The sequence below is a fragment of the Poromitra crassiceps genome (genome assembly GCF_964638095.1).
Source record: "Poromitra crassiceps genome assembly, chromosome: 2".
NCBI classification, from domain to species: Eukaryota; Metazoa; Chordata; class Actinopteri; order Beryciformes; family Melamphaidae; genus Poromitra; species Poromitra crassiceps.
In genome coordinates this window covers 46,368,093-46,394,680 of record NC_139624.1, presented here as the reverse complement: position 1 = coordinate 46,394,680, position 26,588 = coordinate 46,368,093, and the positions used below count along the sequence as shown (strand labels likewise).

Here is a 26,588-nt window from a genome sequence, read left to right as displayed (position 1 = left end):
CCGTCAAAAACTCATACCGCTGCATCCCTACTACACAGTCAGTAACCCAAAATCAAGCATTTTTAGTTTTACTGTATCATGTTAGAGAAATTGAAATGCTTTTAAGTCTGAAACTTGGGGTGCTTTAAAAACACTATTAAGTTCAGTCTTTAGGTGGACCGATCATGCTCACAGTCATGTGAAGCCCCCCCCTAAAAAATAAATGAAATAAATAATAATAAGGCCTATCTGAGCCAGGAAAAGCCCTGAAGTGACATCAGGGCTGGTATACTGTACCAGTTGAGTCATCACAGTGTAAATAAGGGGATTGGCAGGCAGTCACATGTCGCATGATGCTACATGGATGGAGTCATAAGAAAGGGGTGTGGCTCTGCAGCGCTGCCTTTTACTGGCAGACTGTAATGGACTGTATGTCATTTATTTTCATTAATTTTATTTTAGTCCGCCTCTTTTTTTGTCTGCAACTGTGGTTTTAATCCATGTCTGTTATTTTAATGCGAATCATGCCTTTATTTGTTATCGTATTAGAGTCTCTGAAGCACGTTTCCAGCCTGTTGTAAAGTGATTTGCATATACAGACTGCTGTGTTTAGTTAGAGAAATCCTTTTGTTAGTCATTAAGTTGTATAGCTGAAATAGGGAGTATGTTCTCACGCACGCACGCATGCACACACACACACACACACACACACACACACACACACACACACACACACACACACACACACACACACACACACACACACGCACACACACACCTGTGCTACGTGCCGAAGCTCACAGACCGAAACATGGGGAAATTGCATTAACTTCTGTCTTCTTGACAGCTGAAGGTGCACCTTGTCAGCACACAGGGTCACGGTCATGTTTGCTTACCACTTCCTTGAAATATTATATCATTTCTGTAATTGCTGTGCCTGGATTGCATATGACTCATCTTAATGTTATTATATGTTATGTGGGCCTATGACCCCCAGAAAGACACTAAGCAAATTGAAACCTTTTTGTGACCTGTTTGATTGGGTGAAACCTAGAGACTCTGAATGCATTTCCATGAATTTTAAATAACAGAACAAATCTATATACATGTATAAATATATAATATATGTACATGTATACTACAAGCATTTATTACGGAATGGAGCGTCCCAACTCAGAGATTGACAACCACTGCTCAGCATTTTCTCAGTTTGCTTCATGTTGTTACAAAGAATCAAGCTAAAGGACTTATTTCAGCCCCAAACGCACAGAAAGCGTTAATTGACGCGCCTCATTTCAGGCGTGTCAATTTCTGCTGCTATAGTGCACTGCAGGCTGATCAGACAGGCTACCAAATACCAATAGCACGGAGCTAGTAGTATTTGGGGGAAAGGTTAATAATTGATATGTAGGCAGGCAGGCACAATGACTGATGAATAAAAGTTGTTATACCGTAGTTTTGAGCCCCTGTCAGTCGAGGCTGTAATCGTCCTACTATACTTGTCTGTCATGCAAAGTGGAGAAAAAATGCACCAGGATGAGAAAATTAAGCAATCCACTCTGCCCAAACCTTTGCCGATCAACTCATTATGACATGCAGGGAAATATATTTTGGTAGCTGTTGTGTTTAGAAGAGCATTTGGTCAGACAGTTTGGCTATAGTGTAGCATTATATTTTACATGCTTGCTATATTTAAACTGCCGTTGTGCCATCAGATTTGTTTGTGGAGCAGAGAGACCGACACAGGGATGAAACATGAAAGTGGCCACACAGAGAGAGAGGTGGGGGCGGAAAGAGCTGGGAGCGTTCTGGTCGCTGCTTGGTCCTCATTTGACGCTCCAAAATCAAAACCGGTTCGGACAGAGTACGGGCGACGGGCGTCAAGGCAGGTGCGCTCTTGGTGCGTGTTTAAAACAATGGGTGGACTTCAAAAGGCGAGCGTCAGATGCCTCCAGTGCATTTGGGGCTTAAGAGTGTGGCAGACAGCGCTCCCTCCTGCTCCCTGTTTCAAGCTATGCTCATGCTCAGTCGATGCCAGACCCTTTTTGGACGGGTCAGGGCCCAGGAATGAAGGGCGGACGTCTCAAAGTGAAAAAGAAAGGCGACTTCTTGTCGGTGACTCTATCACAGAAAAACGATGGAGGGGAGAAACCCTGCCTCCCCCTCCCCTCATCCACCCCTCCCACAAGCCTCCACACATGGGTAGTTGGCTAGGGAGACAAGATGACTTGAGAGTTTCCCTGTGTGTTTTGGGAGCTGGCCTACTTTCTGTTTGTGTATTGTGTCTGTGTCTCGCCTGTTGTGCTTCCCTGGGTAAAGGCCCCACCACAGGCTCTGTTGTTTTCTCTGACGCAGCTTTCAGACCAAACCGTCCAGGCCTCTCCTTTATTTACTGTCTGTAGCATGGGATAAGATTTCTTTCTGTGCTCGATTATTTGTCCTTTTGTATGGGCAGGATAAAGTGTATTCTCTGTGCGGATGAATGCTGTCATTAAGCAGGCAGCAGTGCTTCTGTAAAGGTTATATAAGTGGGCCTTTGTCGTGTCATTGTGCCGTTGTGATGAGCCAACATTGGGGATGGCCTCGTTAACTGGTGGCAAGTCGGCATTTCAGCTGATTCACAATAATGTTTAAAGACTAGCTTAAGAATAGATATAGTCTGAAAGAGTCCGAACTAACAGATGTTTCTCAGACAACACCGCCTGCCATCCCACCCTGCTTTTCCATCATGCCCAGAACATGACACAGACCGGATAAGTCAACTTCAGAACATGGCACAGACCGGAGCAGTCAACATGGCACAGACCGGAGTAGTCGACTTCAGTTTCTCTCTTGATGCCACGCCCTCAATGTGGCAGCACAAACTGAGCAGCGTTGGCACTAGGAACATGTTGCACTTTGTAACTTGTAATGTGTTATCGTGCTCAGATTACTTTAACTAGAAACTCAAGGCATTCGTTTTTAGTAACTTTTATAAATGAGAATGTTTTCTTTCATATTGTTTAATATTTGTTAAATCCTGCAGCATCTCGTGCAGACAACATGCTGCTATGGAAGTCTGCTCTGTATTGATGATGTTGCTTTACTCTAGTCTTTTCAGAATGGAGCATGTCCTCCTTTGTTTTGAAATGTTTTTGGATTGGGAAACAAACGTACTCTTAACGAGCTACTTAATAAAGAGTAACTTTGTGTTGGAGAAAAATATAAGTTCCATTGCCATTTCCTTAGAAAATTGATAGAGAATAGAATTCTATACATCCGCTTTAATGTATATGTAAATGTATATCACAGCTTATCTAATACCAAATAAATTGAAACCAATGAGTCCAGGAAGATTTACCATAAAAGTATATTTAATAGCTTACATTCTCTGCAATATGCATATATTGACAGAGGGCATGAATCTCAATGTACACATGTATCGATGTACAGAGTCAAATATTCAGCCGCGATGTCACAATTTGACATACGCTTTATACTGTAAGAGGAGGAAAACAGAGAGGAGGGGGTGATGACTTGACTTGGAGCCTACAGTGCTGCCTGTCTGTATCAGCAAGTGTTCCTGTCTCATGGCCATTGTCATGCTGAGTTTCTGAAGGCCAGAGCAAAGGGGAGAAATCTCCTGCTTGATAAGCTAGTTATGTGTCTCTGCATAGTGCAAATATGCATTTGTGAGATGTCATGGGTGAATCTATATGTCAGATGTCATGTCATAATGTGTATGTCATGTCATCGTTTATAGCATTAATTATGTGTATGCAATTATAGCTTATTGATTAGGAAATGGCAATGGAACTTATATTTTTCTCCAACACTTTGTAATGTGACTCGTTAATTTTTAAGCTGTGTAATGAAGTAAAGTAACAAATTAGATTAATGTATTGTGCCCTGATGGAGTTTGATGCGAAACACTTTGGCCAATAAACCTGATTGAAGGGATCAAGTTGCTGTGCTGAATATTTTGTTCCCCATTGTTAATTATTTTGAAAAGTAACTTTCCCCAACACAGACAGAAGTTGACTTTTTTCCTATAATCAGGCTGATCATAATACAAATGCTGCAGCATTAGCTAATAGCTGTTTACTTTTGTTAGCTAGCTTCCCCTCATTCCATCCTGCTCCAAACGCACACCAACAGCCCTAAATTTAAGCCGGTTTCATTTAAGCTGGTTTTATGTCGCAGCACTTGAACGGTTGAATGACATCGCCTCATGATTCATCCTCATCATCATTCTTTGAATTCACAGACTACATGCACATACAAAAATGATACACAAATAAAAGACATATAGGCCTCGCCTGATTTACAGATTGTGTAGGTTAGATAAAAAAAAACTCAAAATCCAAGGAGCCAGGATGCTACACTTCCACAAAAAATGAAACAAACAGAAGAGAAATGAAGATGGCAAACACGGACCCCCTCTTCCTCTCTGTGTGTCTGCAGGGGGCAGTGAGGGTCAAGGTCGCATTATCCAGCGGTTTCCTGAGAAAGACTGGGAGGACAACCCATTCCCACAAGGCATCGAGCTGGTGAGTCCAAGTGCCGTACGGGGACCTCCAGGGGCCCTTAAAGGCATTCCAACAAGGGGTCCCCAGAAAAATGAGCCATAATTTACTTTCACTATTATTTCATTCTATAGAATCAGCACAATGAGAATGTATAAGGAGTCACTATTTTGCTCATAGGTTTATCTCTCTCCACCCTGTTGGTATCACCTCACCTTCAGTAAATAGAGCTGCACTGCCGATCAAATGTTTGGGGACGCCTAGCTTTTGAAAATAAGCGTGTTTTCTTTGTCAGTTTGCAATAACTTAACCCTATTAAACACCACCTAGGATTAGTTTGAGTAGAAAAACTCATACATGGAAAATATTTGTGACAATAAAAGTAAAACAAGGAACAATCAGTTGTTCTAGGTGTTCCTCAGAGATGCTCTGCCATGAAAAACACACCAGAGAAGACACTTTGATGATAATCAGTGTTGAATAAATGTATCCAAATTATTAGTTAATTAACAGACAAAACAAAAGCATTACAGGCATCTTTTTCTTAATTGAAAAATAACAGTGAAAATCAAATAGCACTGGCCTGGACAGTGTATATTATTCTGTCATATATACCATATTGTAGTATGTAGTTTTGGTGTTAGCCGGCACTACTTTCCAAACATGGCCGACGACCTCTTTTCCTTCCAAAAAGACAGATTATGTGCATTTTGGATGAATATTTAATCGTGTGGTGAGTACCCGAAGCACAACATGTATTTTGGTGCCGTGAGATGTGTGTTTTGGCAGATTTTTAACAGCTGTACCATTAGCCTCCATTCTATGGTGATACTAACTAACTTCACGACTGTAGCTCACTGTAAACTGAGCGGACAGTGCCAGTAAGGCATGGTGTATCTTGGTTATGTGGGGGGGATGTGTTAAATGAGCTAAACTTCCAAAAAAGTGGTGTATCCCTTTACCATAGACCTTATTTTAGGCATTTAAGTGAAATCGCCATTCTAAACCCCATTCACTTTTTCCCTGACAAAGCCGGAAGGATACTTCCAGACTCATTCCTGCTGTTCTCTATATGTTAGATGGAGACCAAATCCAGATACTGTTATGCAGTCATTGAGGCAATGTGATGAATAATGAACATGGCATAGTGAATGTTATATCTTACCAGAAAACCACTGCTAATATTGACTTTTTGGTGTTTGCTCACATCAGTCAACACTATGGCAATATTGATCGCTTCATTATTGCTTCATATGTTTTGCAAGTATAAATATTTGGAATTGCATACCATGCTTTTTTGTATTACCTAAAATGCCCCTGGAATGCATTTCTATTCACATTCATCAGTCAAAGCTATGGTGGCGTTGTTTCATTGCTATCGGGGACGGAAATGTTTCAGAACCTGTTTGTTCCCTTAATGATAGCCATTAGCCCAGGATGAGTCACTCTCTGAGGTACATGGGGGGGAACATGTAATGGACTGCTGACTGATATGTCATACACAAAGGTATAACCTTGGCTTTCTTCCCCTCTGACCTCAATGTCCCCATCTTCCACCTTCCTCCTCCTCTTCCTCTCTAGTTCTGTCAGCCCAACGGGTGGCAGCTGGTTCCTGACCGGCAGCCTCCCTCTTTCTTCGTAGCGGTTTTGACTGACATCAACTCGGAGCGTCACTACTGTGCCTGCTTCACCTACTGGGAGGGCCTGGACAACACACAGGTCAGGAAGTCGCCACTTATTCAATTTACCTTTCCTAAGTCCCACCCTTTTCTCTCTGTATAACAGTTGTGCGAGGTAGAACCCGGCAGAACCTCGGTCAACTTTCCTCTTTGCTGTTATACTAGATATCACCAAGGACATGTCTCTTCAAAGGTAACATGTTATAGATATCACCAAGAAGAGAAAAGTAGAGTGCGCACATCTACGTATGCAGGTGCCGGACAATGTCAATCAATCAATCAATCAACTTTTATTATCAGACACAAGGTCCATAGAAAAACACATACATGAACAACACTTTAGAAAAATAAAACACACAAGAAAGAATTAAGATCTATAATAGAATGCACCTATACCAATAGGACCACATTCGTGAGTTGTATCTCACAGCACTAAACACAGGGTTGGTTAGCAGTACTATGATGGCATTCTGGGACACATTTAGTTTGCCGATAAATTTATACATTGGGTTTCTAAGGAGGGCCTGAAAAGTGTAGACTCCTGCCTTACAAAACAGGTCACTTGCACTACTCCACCTAGGTTTTTTCATCAAAATCCGCATACAATCGTTATATGCAACCTCAAGCTTATGTTGGCTCGCTTTTTTGAAGCTCACCCACAGGGGGGCAGTATAAATGTGAATCCACCAAGAGCCAGAAGACTCGTTGGCCTCAACAGAACTATAAAAATAAAATAAGGTCCGCACACTGGAATTAGGATGCTCCTGGTCACTTTATTAACGTTTCGTCAAAAAGAAAGTTCTTATGAAGTTATTTTTGAACGAAACGTTAATAAAGTGACCGGGAGCATCCTAATTCCAGTGTGCGGACCTTATTTTATTTTTATAGATATCACCAAGGACCAGTGTTGGGGGTAACTCATTACAAAAGTAACATATTACATGTAATATATTACTTTTAGCAGTAACTCAGTAATATAACTTATTACTTATAGGATTTCGGTAATATTATACCAGTTACTTTCTCAAGTAACTCAAGTTACAAATTGAGTTACATTTTATTAAATCAAAGCACATATTTAAAAAAGATACAATCATTTCCTAATCAAACTGTGTGGTTTCATCTAAATAACCACTACAGATGACAATAACAAAGGAAAAGAATAACATTTAGAATTTTGGATTGTTTACACTGACTTCAAGGCAGTTGAAATATTTTTTCAGGATGGTTCCGGGGCAGCGATGTCATTCTGTTGCTGCTGTTGTTTTGGTAAAAGTAATGCAAAAGTAGTGTAATAAGTAACGAGTTACTCTACACAGAAAGTAATATTGTAAAGTAACTTATTACTTTCAACTGAAAGTAACTAGTAATATGTAGTATATTACATTTTGAAAGTAACTTGCCCAACACTGCCAAGGACATGTCTTTTCAAAGGTAACATGTTATACTAGATATCACCAAGGACATGTCTTTTCAAAGGTAACCTGTTATACTAGATATCACCAAGGACATGTCTGTTTAAAGGTAACATGTTATACTAGATATCACCAAGGACATGTCTTTTCAAAGGTAACATGTTATACTAGATATCACCAAGGACATGTCTTTTCAAAGGTAACATGTTATACTAGATATCACCAAGGACATGTCTGTTTAAAGGTAACATGTTATACTAGATATCACCAAGGACATGTCTTTTCAAAGGTAACATGTTATACTAGATATCACCAAGGACATGTCTTTTCAAAGGTAACATGTTATACTAGATATCACCAAGGACATGTCTTTTCAAAGGTAACCTGTTATCCTAGATATCACCAAGGACATGTCTGTTTAAAGGTAACATGTTATACTAGATATCACCAAGGACATGTCTTTTCAAAGGTAACATGTTATACTAGATATCACCAAGGACATGTCTTTTCAAAGGTAACATGTTATACTAGATATCACCAAGGACATGTCTGTTTAAAGGTAACATGTTATACTAGATATCACCAAGGACATGTCTTTTCAAAGGTAACATGTTATACTAGATATCACCAAGGGCATGTCTTTTCAAAGGTAACATGTTATACTAGATATCACCAAGGACATGTCTTTTCAAAGGTAACATGTTATACTATATATCACCAAGGACATGTCTTTTCAAAGTTAACCTGTTATACTAGATATCACCAAGGACATGTCTGTTTAAAGGTAACATGTTATACTAGATATCACCAAGGACATGTCTTTTCAAAGGTAACATGTTATACTAGATATCACCAAGGACATGTCTTTTCAAAGGTAACATGTTATACTAGATATCACCAAGGACATGTCTGTTTAAAGGTAACATGTTATACTAGATATCACCAAGGACATGTCTTTTCAAAGGTAACATGTTATACTAGATATAACCAAGGACATGTCTTTTCAAAGGTAACATGTTATACTAGATATCACCAAGGACATGTCTTTTCAAAGGTAACATGTTATACTAGATATCACCAAGGACATGTCTGTTTAAAGGTAACATGTTATACTAGATATCACCAAGGACATGTCTTTTCAAAGGTAACCTGTTATACTAGATATCACCAAGGACATGTCTCTTCAAAGGTAACATGTTATACTAGATCTCACCAAGGACATGTCTGTTTAAAGGTAACATGTTATACTCTCGTAAAAAAAAAAAAAACTCTCTCTCGTAACTCTCGTAATGGGACAAGCCCGTCTTTTATTGTCACACGAACACCACAATACATGCATGCGGCCACAACACACTCATGCTGACGGTGGCCGGTGAAAAGTGTCCTCTGCATTTAACCCATCCAGGCATGTCCTTTCCTCCGGGGGGCAGGCCAGGAGCAGTGGTCGCTTTCTCGTACAGCGCCCGGGGACCAACTTCGGATGTTGTAGTCACTGGTCGGATGACGATGACGATCTGATCTTCTGCATGTTTTTAGTGGGGGGGTTATATACGGAGGAACCCCCTGGGGGAGCACGGGGAGAACATGCAAACTCCACACAGAGAGAAAGGCCCTTACGACGAGATACCCCACCTGGGCAGTAGGCACTGAAGATATGGGGGGGAACACAACCACAGCGCCCACAGTGTCCCAGGCGAGAATCGAACTCAGGACCTTCTGACTGTGAGGCGACAGCTCTACCACTGAGTCACCGTGCCCTTCGTGATATCTAGGGCTGGGCATTGCCACTGATTTCCCGATCTGATTCCGATCCGCTGTGTGTTCAGTCAGTACTGTGTGTAACGTGTGTGTGATCTGCTGTGTGTTCAGTCAGTAGTGTGTGTAACGTGTTTGTGATCCACTGTGTTCAGGCAGTAGTGTGTGTAACTTGTGTGTGTGTCCGCTGTGCGTTCAGGCAGTAGTGTGTGTAATGTGTGTTTGTGTGTCCGCTGTGTGTTCAGGCAGTAGTGTGTGTAACGTGTGTTTGTGTGTCCGCTGTGTGTTCAGCTGCAGAAGGCGTCGGATGCAAGTGAGGTGGACGAGGCGGACGAGGAGCCGGGGGTGCTCCAGCCTGCCCAGGTCTTCGCCCCCAAGAGCCTGGTGCTGGTGTCCCAGCTCGACCACACCGAGGTGTTCAGGGTACGCCACGCACGCATGCCTGCACACAAACACTCTACTGTATATATGTGACCCATAACAATGTCACACAAGGCCAAGACGACATCGTTTATATCCTTATACTCATACTGACTGATACATGACTTTTGTAAACAATCCAAAATGGTGGAATTGGTAGGTTATGCCTTTGATTTGCTTACATTCCATATGCAGCAAATTAGAGGTCTGCAACCTGAGCCGAACCCGACGGGACCCGAGACTGTATGCCAGGGACATAGTGTACAGACAAAGTGTTTTACAAATGATAAAAGGACAAGGAAGTCCTTTATAAATGTTTTCTAGTATCTGCCATTTCTGACCAGAAAAACGGAAAAGGCCTTCTATTTCCCTCTTGTCATTTTGTTGATTTTGATGTGGATTTTTGCTTTTGTTTCTGAAAAGAAAATAGAATAACCAAAAAATACACAGACTACGAGGCTATGACTTCTAAATTGGATTGTTTTGATTTCGGGTTTCGGGTCGGGTTTGGGCTTCAAATGTTGCATTACAGTCCTGCTTAGTCTTGGCTCAGGCTTCATCTAAATGCAATTTTTGATTCAGTAATTAATAATTCCAACAAAAAAAGAAGAAATAATTTATTTTGCTAATGGTACTGTTCTATAAGATATTTCTTGGCAAGTGTTATACTGCAATAACTACAAGATTTTTGCTTCCTTAAAAATAGAAAGCTACTTCTCACCAAACTAACTTATCCAGTATCACCACATCACAAATATTTTGTGAATGATCGAAGATGATGGTTAAAACATGGAATATACATTATATTTCCCTTATCTCTGTGTTTGCGTTTGTTTGTGCTCTCCGGATGACCTCTGACCTCTTGGTTGAACAGAACTGTCTGGGGCTGATCTACACCGTCCACGTCGACAGCTTGTCTACCCCGTTGGAAACAGTGATCGGCAATCTCCTCACCTGTGTCATCCCAATTGCCGGAGGCTCCCAGGTAACACACCTGCTGACTATGTATCTGACACTCTCTCTCTCACACACACACACACACACACACACACACACACACACACACACACACACACACCCCTGTGCTATGTGCCGACACTCACAAACAGAAACTGTGTTGAAGTTTAACTCCTCTCCTTACAGTCACCTGAGGTCCATAGCTATAGCACGTGTCAAATGAGAATTTGGGGCAGAAATCCACAAACACAGACACACACACACACACACGCACACACACGCACACACACGCACACGCGCACACACACACACACACACACACACACACACACACACACACACACACACACACGCACGCACGATTAATCAATTAGTAGTTTGGTCTATAAAATGTCAGAAATGGTGAAAAACGTCGATCAGTGTTTCTCAAAGCCCAAGATGACGTCCTCAAATGTCCCGTTCTGTCCACAACCCAAAGTTGACTGTCATAGAGGAGTAAAGAAAAAAAAGAAAGACGAAATATTCACATTTAAGAATCTGGAATCGGAGAACTTTTTTCCTTAAAAAATTCCTCCAAGCGATTGATCCATTATCAACATAGTTGGCGATTAATTTAATAGTTGATAACTAATCGAATAATCGTTGCAGCTCTATACCTATAAATGGTTTTGAATTCTATACTTGACACTTGAGGTGATTTCTCGTGGCAGAACATCAACTTTGACATAATCTCTCAATTTCACTACTCATTACAGTTGGGCATGGGAACCGGTTTGAAAATTGTGATTCTAAAGGTATTGAAACTCCAAAGGAATGAAAATAGATTCTGCTTATTGATTCCTAAACTACCTCGACTTTGAAGGACGGTATCGCTGCCTACATGCACATGTATTGACCCGTGCCTCGCTCAGCAGTGTGGTTTCTTCAGGCAGTTAGAGTTAGCATATTAAGCCTTTTAGAGCTTGGTTTGGCCTGCTACCATAGCAGCTTGTTCAGCAGGGACTAGGGCTGTCACTTTTTCCCAAAATAAAGTTCGAACGAACTTTAATTGCCTGAAATTCGTTCGAATATATTCGAAGTTTTTTGGTTAATTATTATTATTATTTTTTTTGTTTGTTTTCAGTCCAGGCCACCGGGCATCAGCCCGACGTGTTAGCTTGGACGCTCACAGTCACAACACTGCCTCACAAACTTGGCTGCATCCAACTCAAGACAACTTTTCAGACCCTGGAGACAATCTTTCTCAGAAGAGACTAACGCGACAAATCTGGAGACTTTTTCTGACATGGGATTAACATTACCAGCAAGCAGCAGTTGGTTAATTTTGGTTCATAAAAAAAAAAAAAAAAAAAAAAAGCAAATTTACATATCGAACACGAACCCCTCCCCCACATTCGAAGTTGCATTCGAATTTCGAATGAAAAGTGACAGCCCTAGCAGGGACAGCCAGCACTGACCGCTGGCATTGCGAGACCTGCATCTGTTTGCACCTCCAACTCCATCCTGTGTGTGTGTGTGTGCGTGCATGCTCGTGCGTGTGTGCGCGAGACAGTATCAGTGTGCACCTGCAGAAGTGCTCATAATGTGCATGCATGTTTTTTAGATGTATTTAGGTGTTTTCATGGTTTATTAGACAGATAAAGTGAGAGAGACAGGAAGCCATGGGAGAGAGAGCAAGGGGAGGACATGCAGCAAATGAGTGTGGGCCGGATTCGAACCCGGGTCGCTGTGGGAAGGACTGAGCCTTATGGTACAGTACACACTCTACTCGGTGAGCCCCATGCATGCACATTTCTGCGGTCATTTTATGGATAAGCGGCGTACCGGCAGCCATAAATCCTTCACAAGTCCTGGTTTTATAGGAAATCTCTGTCCCTGAGGGGCAAGATAATTAATCAATATAACACGAGAGTGATGTTATACTCTAATTTATCATCACGGCTGTGATTCGGTTGTAGAAGATAATCACAGCCGTGACGATATTAGAGTATTACATCACAACTCTCGAGTATGATATTGCTTTTATACAACAGTTGTACAGCATAAACAAAGTTATTCATCAAGTAATAATAGCATTATTTCAAGTAATTTGCGACAACAGATTATTTCTGTCTGTTATTTGTCTCTGCCTACAAAAACTGTTGCCTCAGGATTGCACTAAAAAGTGTTGCCAAGCAAGCAACAACAGGTAAAGTTGCTGCCTGCAGTTTCTCGACTGCAAGCTAGCTAAGCTAATGTTAGCTACTTTGAGGTTAGCACAGACGATTTCAGCTTACCGTTCATAATTAAGGTTAAATCCATATCGCTGTCCATGGGTGCGAGCGCTGTTTAACGCAGTCTAATCAAGGAAACGTTTACAACAGCTGTGAAGCGGAGTGATTACACACAGTGAATTGCCCGTGATGTTAGCACATGTGCGTGATTTTATGCTAAAATATCAGCACGGCTACGATCCCTCTTGTTCAATCAAATTGCAGATGTTTCAGCATTTAGCTGATTCCATTTCCAGCATTATGAACTCGACAGAGGCGGAGCGATCAGCGGGAGTAAACGTCAATCATTCCATTTGCAGCAAGTGTTACTACTTGTGTTTTCGAATTGTTACAGTACTGTACCTTTACGTAGCTGAAACGATGGTTTCCCAAGACCCTGCCTTTTTGTCCATGTCTTCATGTTTTCATGTTTTCCTTATGTCATCTAAACAGACCAAGTGGAAAGTTGAAAATGTTTCTGCTGTGGTGTTGCACGCCTGTACAGTACACATGCATGTGAATGTCCTCCAGGGACAAATTTCACACAATGCTGCATCACTTGTTGCTCATCTCTCATTGAAAATCAATGAAACACTTGTGACGTCGCCCCCCCCCCCCCCCCCCCCCCCGTAGGTCCAGCCCATTAGTGGTGTTTTAAATGACTTGTATTTCCCATGTCACCTTATGCATCGGTCTTGTTGTTCGACTATTTTCCACCGTTCTCTCTCTCTCTTTTAACTACCTCCACAATTATTTTTTATTTTTTTAGCTATCATGTTTTTGTTTTTCACTGTCCAATTCACATTTGCCTATTTTCTCTTCATACACATAAGTTGAACTCTGTGTGATGCTCTTTTTGGCCTGCAGATGTAGCTAACCTTTGTGTGTGGTTTCTCTGCACCCTACTGTCCACTGGTTCCTGTGTTGCAGATAAATGACTCCCCACTATGTAGTTTAGACATGGTTCCTCAGGCCTGTGACTGGCTGCTGGCCTGTCTCCAGGTAACTTTCCCACCCTGCTGGCTTCCACCAATCAACAACCAGCTCTTTGATGTGTATTCTCTTAATCAAATAGTTGATTTTTTTTTATGTTTTCTTTCTTGCAGTCATTACAAATCATGCGTGATTGATGGCGCTTCAGTGGTTTTCAACCCGCTTTTTATGTGTTTTGTGACCAAACAACTTTCACAGGATCATGTTAATCATTTCAAGCAAGTTTCTTATTTTCTCCCCTCTCTCCTGAACTTAATTTGCAACAGCTATTACTAAGCATCGCTCGTGAACGCAGCTTTAGAGTCCGATTTAAGGTGTCCATAAAATAAAATCGGTTGCACAAAACACCCTTAAATCTTCTCCTTAAGGTTAAACATTTGAAGGAAAAAGTAAGCACAAGATTTAAGGGTGTTTTGTGCAGCCGATTTTATTTTATGGACACCTTAACTCAGACTCTAAGGAAAATCTTAACCTAAGGTGCTTTGTGCAATCGGCCCCTGATTCTTTTCACTCCTCACCCTCCCAACACACACACACACACACACACACACACGCAAGCACGTACACAAACACACGCGCACACGCACACACACGCACACACGCACGCACGCACGCACGCACGCACGCACACACACACACACACACACACACACACACACACACACACACACACACACACACACACACACACACACACACACACACACACACACAGTACTGTCGGAGCTCAGTTGCTGGGTGACCATATGGGATGGCAGATGGCCTCCTGGCGGGCAGCGCTCTGTCTGAATGAGAGTATCAGAACTAATCAGTATTAACACACATACAGACACAGACAGCAGAGGCTAATGCGCAGTTCTCTTCACACACAAACACTCCTAGGTATTCCCAACCTGTTTTTGACCCCGCCTCTCAATCATTTTCCATCTCCTTGATGGATTTGGACAGAAAATCTTGCCAATGGCTTCACTATAGAGCTGCTTATGTCATGCTTAACAGGTTATATAGTGTTATAGAGCTGATGGATATAGCCTGGTTAAAACGTGATCGTGATCTCACATTCTGTTTGGCTCTACGTATCAGTCTGGGCTCCAAGCCGTCGACAGTCATTTCAGTGGGGCGAGTACTTATCTTAACAGACAACTCCTTCAGCCAAACAGCATCTCAGACACAGGAAAGGAAAACTAAGAAAAACATACATATAATATCAACAGTTATTACAATGTGCTACCGTCCATATAGGGTGCTTATGTGCTTGTAAGAGGTGTTGTGCATGGGGTCCCACACGAGGCATCCAATAGGAACCAGCCGGGCAAGTCACCCATCACCCCCAACCTCGTAGCCCAGAAACGGGTCCCAAACAGTTAGAAACTTTCCAAGGGAGTTGGTTCTCAGGGATCTGAGCCTCTCTATCCTTATAACAGAGATCATGTCCGTCAACCACAATTGGAAAGAAGATGAAGAAGGGGACTTCCATTCTTTCAGGATCAGTTTAAGTCCACGGATGTTAACATTACCGCTCATTGCTTCTGGAGCCACAGAGCCATGGGAGCAGCCATTACTGTTTTGCCAGCGCAGCGTCCCTGATTGGCTGGTTATGATGTCAACTATCCCTGATTGCAAAAAGATAAAGTCCGCACACTGAGGCTCCATCAATGGTTTTTTATTGCAACCATCTTTGTCAAGCAATGCTTCACAAAGATCCTATGAAGATCGACACTTTGCAATAAAAAACCATAGGTTGAGGCAATGTCTCGTCATAGACGCTGTGTTAGCTGGCTCAGCCTGGCTGGGGGTGTGGTCAGGGTGGGGTAAATCCCCCGTTCTATCGATTCAACAAAGTTAGAATTTAGCTGCTAGCCCAGCCCAGGCAGACACGATCAGGGATTATATATCAGGGATTATATATACCGTCCATCTCAGGGATTCAACCACCGCAGTAAACTCACATCTGAGTAGACGTCTTGTGTTCTGCTCTAGAATCCCCAAAACTGTAGTTCGAGCCGCAGCACCTTCCTTTGGTGAGACAGCCCATTGAGATATATGGACGGTTTTACCCCACTTGCGCGCCAGCCGTATAACATTTTGTGGGCGTTCCCGCACACACAGACTGTCTCTATAGATGGAGCCTCAGTGTGCAGACTGTATCTGTTTGTTATAGTTACCTTTGGTCCAGCACCTGTAAGTCTTTTGGATGTGCGCATAATTGTCTTTTTCAACTATCCCTGATTGGCCCGTGGACTAATTTATGAAAATGCCCGCCCTGGGCTGGAAGCCAGATGGATCCGTGGAATGAAACAAATGTGAGTTCACGTGATCTGGATGGTGTACCAGGCTATGATGGATACTCAAAAAACAAAAAATTAAGAAACAAAGCATGTCTTTTTTTGCCCTCATAAGTCACGCTGGATAAGAGCATCAGTGTTATGACTGAAATGTAAAATGTATGACACAAACAAATCTTTCTCACACTTCCATGCAAACATACACCCACAACTCCTTGAGGCCCTTAGAAATTAGTTTGTACAGCCTCTAACAAGCCAAGCACAAACAGTTCGGTGCTGTTTACGAGTTCAAGTCGGATAGGACGCTTAGAAACAACACACACACGTGTCTATAACTCCTTAATCACACACAGCCTGATATCAACCCGCACTTCAATATGAGGTGTCTCACCTAGACCCCATTTACACCTGGCATTAAAATGTGTTTTGGGTGATCAGATTGAAATTGGATAGTGCTCGACCACATGAAAGTACAGGTGTAAATGCACCCAAGACCCATTGAGGACAGATTGTGATCTGATCAGCCAAACCATCTCCGGAGGTGGTCAGGAACACATTGTGACTCCATTGAACACAGGTGTAAATGCAAATGTGTTCACAATCCACAAAAGTCACCGCTGTTTTTCTTCTGCTCTACGCTATGGATCTTGTCTGATCCGATCGCAATCGGATCTCAATGTGGACACTGGAGAGACACATTAATTAATACCAGGTGTAAATATAATCAGGTTATTGTGGTCAAGCACTATTCGATTGCAATCTGATCACCAAAACACATTTTAATGCCAGGTGTAAATGGGGTCTAAATGTCTGTCATTAGCGTGGATTCTGCCTGCCTGGTCACATCAACCTCTGTGGCTGTCCGAATTGTAGAAGTACATACAGTATATGACCTTTGTGTGTGTGTGAGTTTGGGAGTTTGTTTCTCTCTGCCAGTGAAAAATGAAGTTGATAGTTATCCATGTTGGGAGTATCTGTCTTCTTTTCTCTGTGTGTGTTGCCTTCATTTGTACTTTCAGCTTCCCCTGATCATTGATTGTCACTAAAACCGCTCAATACCGCTGGCAAGACTTTTAGACAGATCACTTCTATCCTCCTTTAAAGGGAGCAAGTGGGCAATATCTGTCCGTTTAAATTTTTGTCCTACCGATGATGATGACATGATCAGTGATGTCATCAGTGACATCATTATTGACCAAGATCATCTTATGACATCACTGATGATGCCGCGTAGTGGCCGAGCTGTGTGCGGCGAGCCGGGGGCCGATACCCTAGTTTAATACAGCTGGCAAGACTTTTAGACAGATCACTTCTGTTTGATGAGTGAAAAGTGCAGACATTTGATCAATGACGAGGAGCAGGAAGCTGCCAAGTTCAATGTCAAGCCAAAGAAGCACAGCATTTATCTAATATCACGATACAGTAAAAATCAATATCAGAACAGCAGTGGAAAGTGTTTTGAAGTGATGGAAAGATATTTAGATTTGGATTTCCGCTGTAGACGACAGCAGAAGTCATCTCAACTTTCATTTTGGCGTTGGCGCAGGCCATCATAACAACATCTGTCATCTAATACAGTACTGTTACCTACCATCTAACCTTGGGCTCATCGAGTATTTTTGTATTGAATAGTCTATCCCCATTTATGCAAGAAAACAGTGTACAGCAGTGCTGCTGTGTTGCTTGTGAAATAACCAAACTGATTTTTAAGAGTGTACAGCAGTGCTGCTGTGTTGCTTGTGAAATAACCAAACTGATTTTTAACAGTGTACAGCAGTGCTGCTGTGTTGCTTGTGAAATAACCAAACTGATTTTTAACAGTGTACAGCAGTGCTGCTGTGTTGCTTGTGAAATAACCAAACTGATTTTTAACAGTGTACAGCAGTGCTGCTGTGTTGCTTGTGAAATAACCAAACTGATTTTTAACAGTGTACAGCAGTGCTGCTGTGTAGCTTGTGAAATAACCAAACTGATTTTTAACAGTGTACAGCAGTGCTGCTGTGTAGCTTGTGAAATAACCAAACTGATTTTTAACAGTGTACAGCAGTGCTGCTGTGTTGCTTGTGAAATAACCAAACTGATTTTTAACAGTGTACAGCAGTGCTGCTGTGTAGCTTGTGAAATAACCAAACTGATTTTTAACAGTGTACAGCAGTGCTGCTGTGTAGCTTGTGAAATAACCAAACTGATTTTTAACAGTGTACAGCAGTGCTGCTGTGTTGCTTGTGAAATAACCAAACTGATTTTTAACAGTGTACAGCAGTGCTGCTGTGTTGCTTGTGAAATAACCAAACTGATTTTTAACAGTGTACAGCAGTGCTGCTGTGTTGCTTGTGAAATAACCAAACTGATTTTTAACAGTGTACAGCAGTGCTGCTGTGTTGCTTGTGAAATAACCAAACTGATTTTTAACAGTGTACAGCAGTGCTGCTGTGTTGCTTGTGAAATAACCAAACTGATTTTTAAGAGTGTACAGCAGTGCTGCTGTGTTGCTTGTGAAATAACCAAACTGATTTTTAACAGTGTACAGCAGTGCTGCTGTGTTGCTTGTGAAATAACCAAACTGATTTTTAACAGTGTACAGCAGTGCTGCTGTGTTGCTTGTGAAATAACCAAACTGATTTTTAACAGTGTACAGCAGTGCTGCTGTGTTGCTTGTGAAATAACCAAACTGATTTTTAACAGTGTACAGCAGTGCTGCTGTGTAGCTTGTGAAATAACCAAACTGATTTTTAACAGTGTACAGCAGTGCTGCTGTGTAGCTTGTGAAATAACCAAACTGATTTTTAACAGTGTACAGCAGTGCTGCTGTGTTGCTTGTGAAATAACCAAACTGATTTTTAACAGTGTACAGCAGTGCTGCTGTGTAGCTTGTGAAATAACCAAACTGATTTTTAACAGTGTACAGCAGTGCTGCTGTGTAGCTTGTGAAATAACCAAACTGATTTTTAACAGTGTACAGCAGTGCTGCTGTGTTGCTTGTGAAATAACCAAACTGATTTTTAACAGTGTACAGCAGTGCTGCTGTGTTGCTTGTGAAATAACCAAACTGATTTTTAACAGTGTACAGCAGTGCTGCTGTGTTGCTTGTGAAATAACCAAACTGATTTTTAACAGTGTACAGCAGTGCTGCTGTGTTGCTTGTGAAATAACCAAACTGATTTTTAACAGTGTACAGCAGTGCTGCTGTGTAGCTTGTGAAATAACCAAACTGATTTTTAACAGTGTACAGCAGCGCTGCTGTGTTGCTTGTGAAATAACCAAACTGATTTTTAACAGTGTACAGCAGTGCTGCTGTGTAGCTTGTGAAATAAATAACCAAACTGATTTTTAAGAGTGTACAGCAGTGCTGCTGTGTAGCTTGTGAAATAACCAAACTGATTTTTAACAGTGTACAGCAGTGCTGCTGTGTAGCTTGTGAAATAACCAAACTGATTTTTAACAGTGTACAGCAGTGCTGCTGTGTAGCTTGTGAAATAACCAAACTGATTTTTAACAGTGTACAGCAGTGCTGCTGTGTAGCTTGTGAAATAACCAAACTGATTTAATGAATCGTAGACCAGGACAGGACGACCACCTGAAAGTTAGGGCACGCTGGTCATTTATCTACAGTGTACACAGCTGTCTGGCTGGAGTGAGCTTCAGGTTATTGGCGTGATGTGAGGAATGGAGCATTGCTAAAGAGTTGTGGTCAGGCCAGGAGCCCATCAATCATCCAGAGGAGCTGGGCTCGAGCGCTCCTGTTTGACAGCCATCCTCCCTGCTCAAGTGTCTTTGAGCAATACAGTGAATCGCCACCAGCTGACCCCCGATTCTAAGAGGATGAGCAAGAAGGACATTTCCCTCGGGCGATTAATTATCATATTATTGCTATGACATTAAGAAGTCGGGGGGAAGGAATTCTTTATAGTCGGGAATTAAGCCAAGCGTTCATGTTCCCATCTGTTAGACTGATTGAACTGTTAAAGGAATGTGAATCTGGCTCCAAGATGACTTCCCGACGACATTCCAGTTCCAGTTTTAGGACACTGGCTGGCACGTTGCCAAGTCCGCTAACTCAGCAACGCCAGGAATGACATTAACTAGCCCGTAACGTGGAGGGAAAATCCACTTCAGATTGAGAGCTGCACGAGTTGATCTGCTGGGGTTAATTGCCGCGCTCCTCGTCAATCGGTCACACGGCGAGTCTTAGTCACAGTTCATTCTAGCAGTGTGTCAGCGTTTATACAGTAGGGTGGGAACTCGGAAGGCTATTTCGGTGCAGGAACCGGCATTTGGGTTATCAGTTTCAGTACCTGTTACAGGTGGTTTTAGTTTAGTTTAATGCTGGAAAGGCCAAACCGCAGTCAGTTGATGGCTATTTTCAATTTTAGAATTAAAACATTTCAGCTTTCAAAATGTTCCCTCATGACTTTCCTACACCCGTTTTCTGTAAATCATGCAAGAAAGTAGCAGGAATTATGTTTTCCCCTTCTTTTGATAACTTTTCCCACTTCGCTTATACGGCTTTTAGATTAAAAATAGCCCGCTTATACATTCATTTTTTAAACGCAGGTAAACAGCCTGTTAAACGCTAAAAATAGGCCATTGACACTGTCACATTGCCAGACTGTTCTGTTTTTTCCCTCCTGACGTGATGTCAATCGTGTATCACGTGAGTCACGTTCGATGTCACAAAAGCGCCGGGAAACAGGATTAAACATAGTAGAAAGCTGGAGATGACTTGCCTTGGGGTGTAAGCAGTCACTCTTTCTGTCAGCATTTTCTTTTTTCTGATTCCCCCCCATTTTTCTCCCCAATAGACCCATTTCACGGGGGCCATTTTGTGCCGAAAAGGCAGAATAAACACAGGTGCAAGCAAAACACTAATGAGGGTTTCCACATTCCAATCATTGGAAGTTGGAAACCCTCATTAGTGTTTTGCTTGCACCTGTGTTTACCCTGCCTTTTCGGCACAAAATGGCCCCCGTGAAATGGGTCTATTGTACTTGGCCAATTTCCCCCTGCTGCCCCCGTCGCTGCTCCACCTTCTGCCGATCTGGGGACAGCCGTAGACTAGCACCATAGTTCCTCTGACACATGCGCAGTTGCCAGCTGCTTCTTTTCACCTGACAGCAGGGAGCGGCAGGACGTAGCACGTGGGAGAATCACGCTATTCCCACCATTATTATTATTATCTATTATTATCTGTCTCTTATTTCCACTTCCCCTCAAATTAGATGAAGCTCTCTCACCTCGCTCTCTTGCCGGTGTTGCATCTTGCACGATACGTAAACAAAATGGGCTCTTTATGCGTCAACATCCGGCAACTTCATTGCACGTAAAATTGGTGTCATTTCACCTATAGGGGGCACTATAGAAACATTAAGTACCTGTAGCTCACAAACCGCCAATCACAAAGAGCCACTGTTCCCAAATTGGGTCCATAGGTTCATAGACTACTCTTCTACTCTGGCCTAAAAAATTACACCGATTGACCTGACGTTGCCGCTATAACAGCCATCTTTACGTTTTAGTCTATAACTTTGGAACCGTAGCTTCTACAATCAAAATATTTTTTTCCCTGGTTTCCTTGGCTCGCCCCACTTTTACTCATTCCTGTGATCAAAAAAATTACACCTATTGACCTGATGGTGGCGCTATAACAACCCTCTTTAAATTTGTGGTCCATAACTTTTGAACTCTACCGTCTACAATCAAAAATATTTTGCCCCTGGATTCCTTGGCTCCTCCCGCTTCTACTCACATAGGCCCACCCATAATTACTTAGTCCACCCTAGCAACCACCTACAAACGCCCTACCGACCAGCCTGAAACACCCTACCAACCAGTTACAACACCCTTGCAACCACAAAGAGATGTCCTAGCTAACATTGTCGATTGGGGCTCCATGGGCAGGGGCGTTGCAAGGGGGCGGGGCGTGGCGAGGACAGCAAGCACAATTAAATTTTCGTTAAGAAATTTAGCATGTTCTAGTTATCTATTATTATCTGTCTCTTATTTCCACTTCCCCTCAAATTAGATGAAGCTGTCTCACCTCGCTCTCTTGCCAGTGTTGCATCTTGCACGATAGGAAAACAAAATGTGCTCTTTATGCGTCAACTTCATCGCACGTCATAGCATCGCGCTGGAAAAGGGGCAAAAAAAGCGTGTCCGCCGGCTGTGATATTTCCAGTATATTGCATCCCGATCGGAGCAGAGCCGGTAGAAACCCGTGCCTACTGCAGAGTCATTTGGCCCGTTAGCGAATTACCCCTTGTACCTTTGCAGTGATCCTCACTATTTCTTCGATGAGAGCCGCACTGGCAGGACAAAGTCAATAGGAGAGCCACTTTTACCGCAAAACACCAAAAGCCACCCCAATCAAGCACATCTGCCTACCATTTTTTTGTTTTATTGTTTTCCACACACACACACACACACACACACACACACACACACGCACACGCACACGCACACACATATATATATACCAGTTTCCCCTAGAAAATCTTTCAGGCCTGGAGGGATTTCGAAACATACCCCGACCGCAACGGTGGGGGCCGTCGCTGGCGACGCTGAAGTTTTAGCTAACCTGTTCACATCTATGTTCGCAAAGGCATCCCAAGTATCATCATACTATTATGGGATGCGATGCGAACAGTTGTATTATGGGATGTGCATTTCCCAGGCAACGACACACGTTGACACGTTTTGGAACAGCGCTGCACGCTGGCACAATACTCCTAAAAGCAAAATGCTTATTGTTTTGAATCATTTGGCACCTTCTATTACTGTCAACACCAGTATTGTTGTATTGTAATGCCATAAAGGTTTATTGACATTTTGGGGAGAGCAGCGGGAAAAAAATCGTAAAAAAAAAATATATATACCGGTATATATACTGTATATATATATATTTTTTTTTCAATTTCTTAGAGCCGCCAACTAAAGCTTTGAGAGCCGCCAGCGTCTCGTGAGCCGCGCAATGAGGAACTAGACCAAAGAAAATGCAGTGTTTTTGCGGATTTTTTTTTTTTTTGTGCCCTATCTAAAAGGAGCTTTCGTTTCCCATAATCGTTTGTAGTTTTGAAAACATTTCCTTTTTCCAAGCTTTGTCTAAGGGGAGGCCCACAGTCTCAGACTTTGAAAACCCCTGGTGTAGGATAAATTAAGTGAGTAATTGCATTGCAGTTTGTTTCTGTGTGTTTGGAGTCAGCAGTAATCTTGAATTTGTTTATTGATTATTTATTAATTATTTATTGTTTATTTCCTTTATATTTTTAGAGCAATGCTACAGAGTGAATGCAGGCGAACCACTGAACTCGCTTCATTTAGTTTTGCATACGTGTGTCTCATGTCTAATGTCTCGTTTGCTCTCAACCTATGTTTTTTTACACAGCTCAGCTGTCATCTTGCAGTTCATGTTTACAATGCTATTGTTTGTAATGCTATTGTTTGTAATGCTATTGTTGGTGCAGCTTTCTTGTTTTGCCACGCTAATGTATTATGGAGAGATATATGTGTCTTTATTCTGTGACTGAAAGTTTACATCCTGTAACCAAAGACTGTATCTGTGAGAAAATAAATCCACTTTGTAATCAAAAAATAGATCCGTAAGCAAAAACATAGATTTGAAAACAAAACTATCAACAATCCAATCAAAGACATTTTTTTAAATAAAATAAAATAAATGTTTTTAGATTTTTCATTAATGTGAATTAAAAAAAGTTGCATGCAAACACAAACATTTTGTTCTCAACTCCAGACCATTTGTTTGTGAAACCATTACGTTTGCTTACAAAGCTCAACTTTTCTTTTGCGAAATGAAAAGTTTTGTTTGCAAAACCTGAGTTTTGCAAAACTTTTTCTGTTACAATAAGGGCGGGACCTACAGCAGAAAGAAGTAACGCACGTCCCTATTGGCCAGTGTCAATCGGAGTGATAGCTTGGCAACATCCAATCCAGTAAGAGACAAGACGGAGGGCGGGCACTTGAACGGAAGTATTTCCTGAAGGAATCTCCATGCCATTTCAGCCCCAGTTATAACCACAGATTGAAGAGAGAAGCTGTGAGTATGTTCACACCAATGTTTTTATGTTTGGTCAGGTTACATGCACCGGTCCAAACATAAAAACATTGGTGTGAACATACTCACGGCTTCTCTCTTCAATCTGTGGTTATAACTGGCGCTGAAATGGCATGGAGATTCCTTCAGGAAATACTTCCGTTCAAGTGCCCGCCCTCCGCCTTGTCTCGTACTGGATTGGATGTTGCCAAGCTATCACTCCGATCGACACTGGCCAATAGGGACGTGCGTTACTTCTTTCTGCTGTAGGTCCCGCCCTTATTGTAACAGAAAAAGTTTTGCAAAACTCAGGTTTTGCAAACAAAACTTTTCGTTTCGCAAAAGAAAAGTTGAGCTTTGTAAGCAAACGTAATGGTTTCGCAAACAAATGTTTTGGAGTTGAGAACAAAATGTTTGTGTTTACATGCAACTTTTTTAAATTCACATTAATGAAAAATCTAAAAACATTTATTTTATTTTATTTTAAAATTTTTCTTTGATTGGATTGTTGATAGTTTTGTTTTCAAATCTATGTTTTTGCTTACAGATCTATTTTTTGATTACAAAGTGGATTTATTTTCTCACAGATACAGTCTTTGGTTACAGGATGTAAACTTTCAGTCACAGAATAAAGACACATATATCTCTCCATAATGTATTACTGTCAAACTGTTGTCAAGTTATGGCATCCTGTGCCTTCAAATCTTGTTTCTAACCTGTGTCTTATCCTGCGGTGTGTGTGTTTGTGTGTGTATGTGTATGTGTGCGTGTGTGTGTGTGTGTGTGTGTGTGTGTGTGTGTTTCTCTCTGCGGGGCACTTGTGTAGCCGGGCCAGGAGGAGAGAGAGGAGAGTTTGGTACGCCAGCCTGACTTCATTCTCCCCTCACCACCAATCAGCTCTTAGCATTCTGCTCTCCCCCTCCAATGGAAATGCTTTGATACAGACTCATGTGACCAACAGCTGATCATTCATTTATTTCACATCACTACTCTTCTGGTTCAATCACCAGCCACTTGTATTTCCAGAGGCGAACTTGTCGTTTCAAGTAGACTTTAGCTTTCAGGAGAAATTAAATGACAGACTTTGCTCACATTGACTCTTCAGAGGAGGCTGTGGGAGTGGCCTGACTTGTAATATCATCAGAATATTTCCATAATTTGGAAAACTGTCATGGTAGTTGTTTTTTTCTTTGATACTGATTCAGCACACATATCTAAGTTTCAATTATAAAACAGCGCCATGATGACAGAAACATCTAAACTGAAAAATAAAATGCCATAATTGTAGTAAGTAAAGCCTTGATTTTGATTCCATGAAATAGCCATTGATAGTTCTAGGGATGCACTGATAGGACAATTTTGGCTGATACCGATAACCGATATTAACATTGCTGTTATGGCCAATAACTGATATTTACAGATGTCGATATGATCGGTAAAAAAACACATTTCTATGATAATCAAATTACATACAGGTACATACTGAAAAACACATGTAAACACTGTGAATTTGAAAAAGTAATGCATTTCTTTATTTCCAAAACATTTGGAAAAGCCCATAAATAATATTTATCACATTGTCTCCTCTCAATATGAAAATTGTGTCGAATACAAATAACTGATATTAACCTTGCAACATCGGACCGATGCCGATATATAAAAAAAAAGACTAACATCGGCCAATACCAATATGATGATTGCAGATCATGCATCCCTAGATAGTTCCTTTGAAGAAAATAAATGGAAATCACAAATAATGGTAGAACTCAGGTGTGGTGCTTTTTATCGGCGTACGTTTTTTCCTTCCGTGTACTGTACATGTGTTGTACATGTAACGTTAGTGTAGATGCAATCCCAGGTACAATGCATTCAATGGGGAAGAGCTAGCAAGAGAAATGCAGATAGAGGTTTAAATTAATACGTGCAGACATCATAGCAATGTCATCTGACCAAATCCTTTCTTATAAAATCGGGTAATCATGTAGAAGTGGCCAGTGAAACCAGAGCCAGAGACTGGCGGAATTTGAAGACACCTGATGATCAGCGGTTGGATCACAGTATTGACAACCTAACAGCTCGCTTATGGCTGCCTGCTGCTGCTGTGGAGAGCATGAAATAACGCCACATTTTCCCCACCTAGCTAGCTCAGTGCACACAGCCATACCGACTAGCTCAGTGTACACACAGCCATACCGACTAGCTCAGTGCACACAGCCATACCGACTAGCTCAGTGCACACAGCCATACCGACTAGCTCAGTGCACACACAGCCATACCGACTAGCTCAGTGCACACAGCCAT

The 26,588-nt window shown here is 41.8% G+C and overlaps 1 protein-coding gene across 4 annotated transcripts in view; it reads left to right on the top strand.

Moving 5' to 3' along the window:
* The window catches only part of sbf1 (SET binding factor 1), a 240,088-nt gene that overhangs the window by 67,509 nt on the left and 145,991 nt on the right, over positions 1–26,588 (top strand). For all 4 annotated transcript variants that reach the window (XR_014553738.1, XM_083660189.1, XM_083660188.1 and 1 more), the window contains exons 2-5: positions 4,423–4,508; positions 6,066–6,203; positions 9,625–9,756; positions 10,628–10,738. Coding sequence is in view for 3 of the 4 variants with exons in the window: in XM_083660189.1 (XP_083516315.1) it covers positions 4,423–4,508; positions 6,066–6,203; positions 9,625–9,756; positions 10,628–10,738 (467 nt within the window). In the remaining variant the exon portion in view is untranslated. The remainder of the gene's footprint in view (positions 1–4,422; positions 4,509–6,065; positions 6,204–9,624; positions 9,757–10,627; positions 10,739–26,588) is intronic.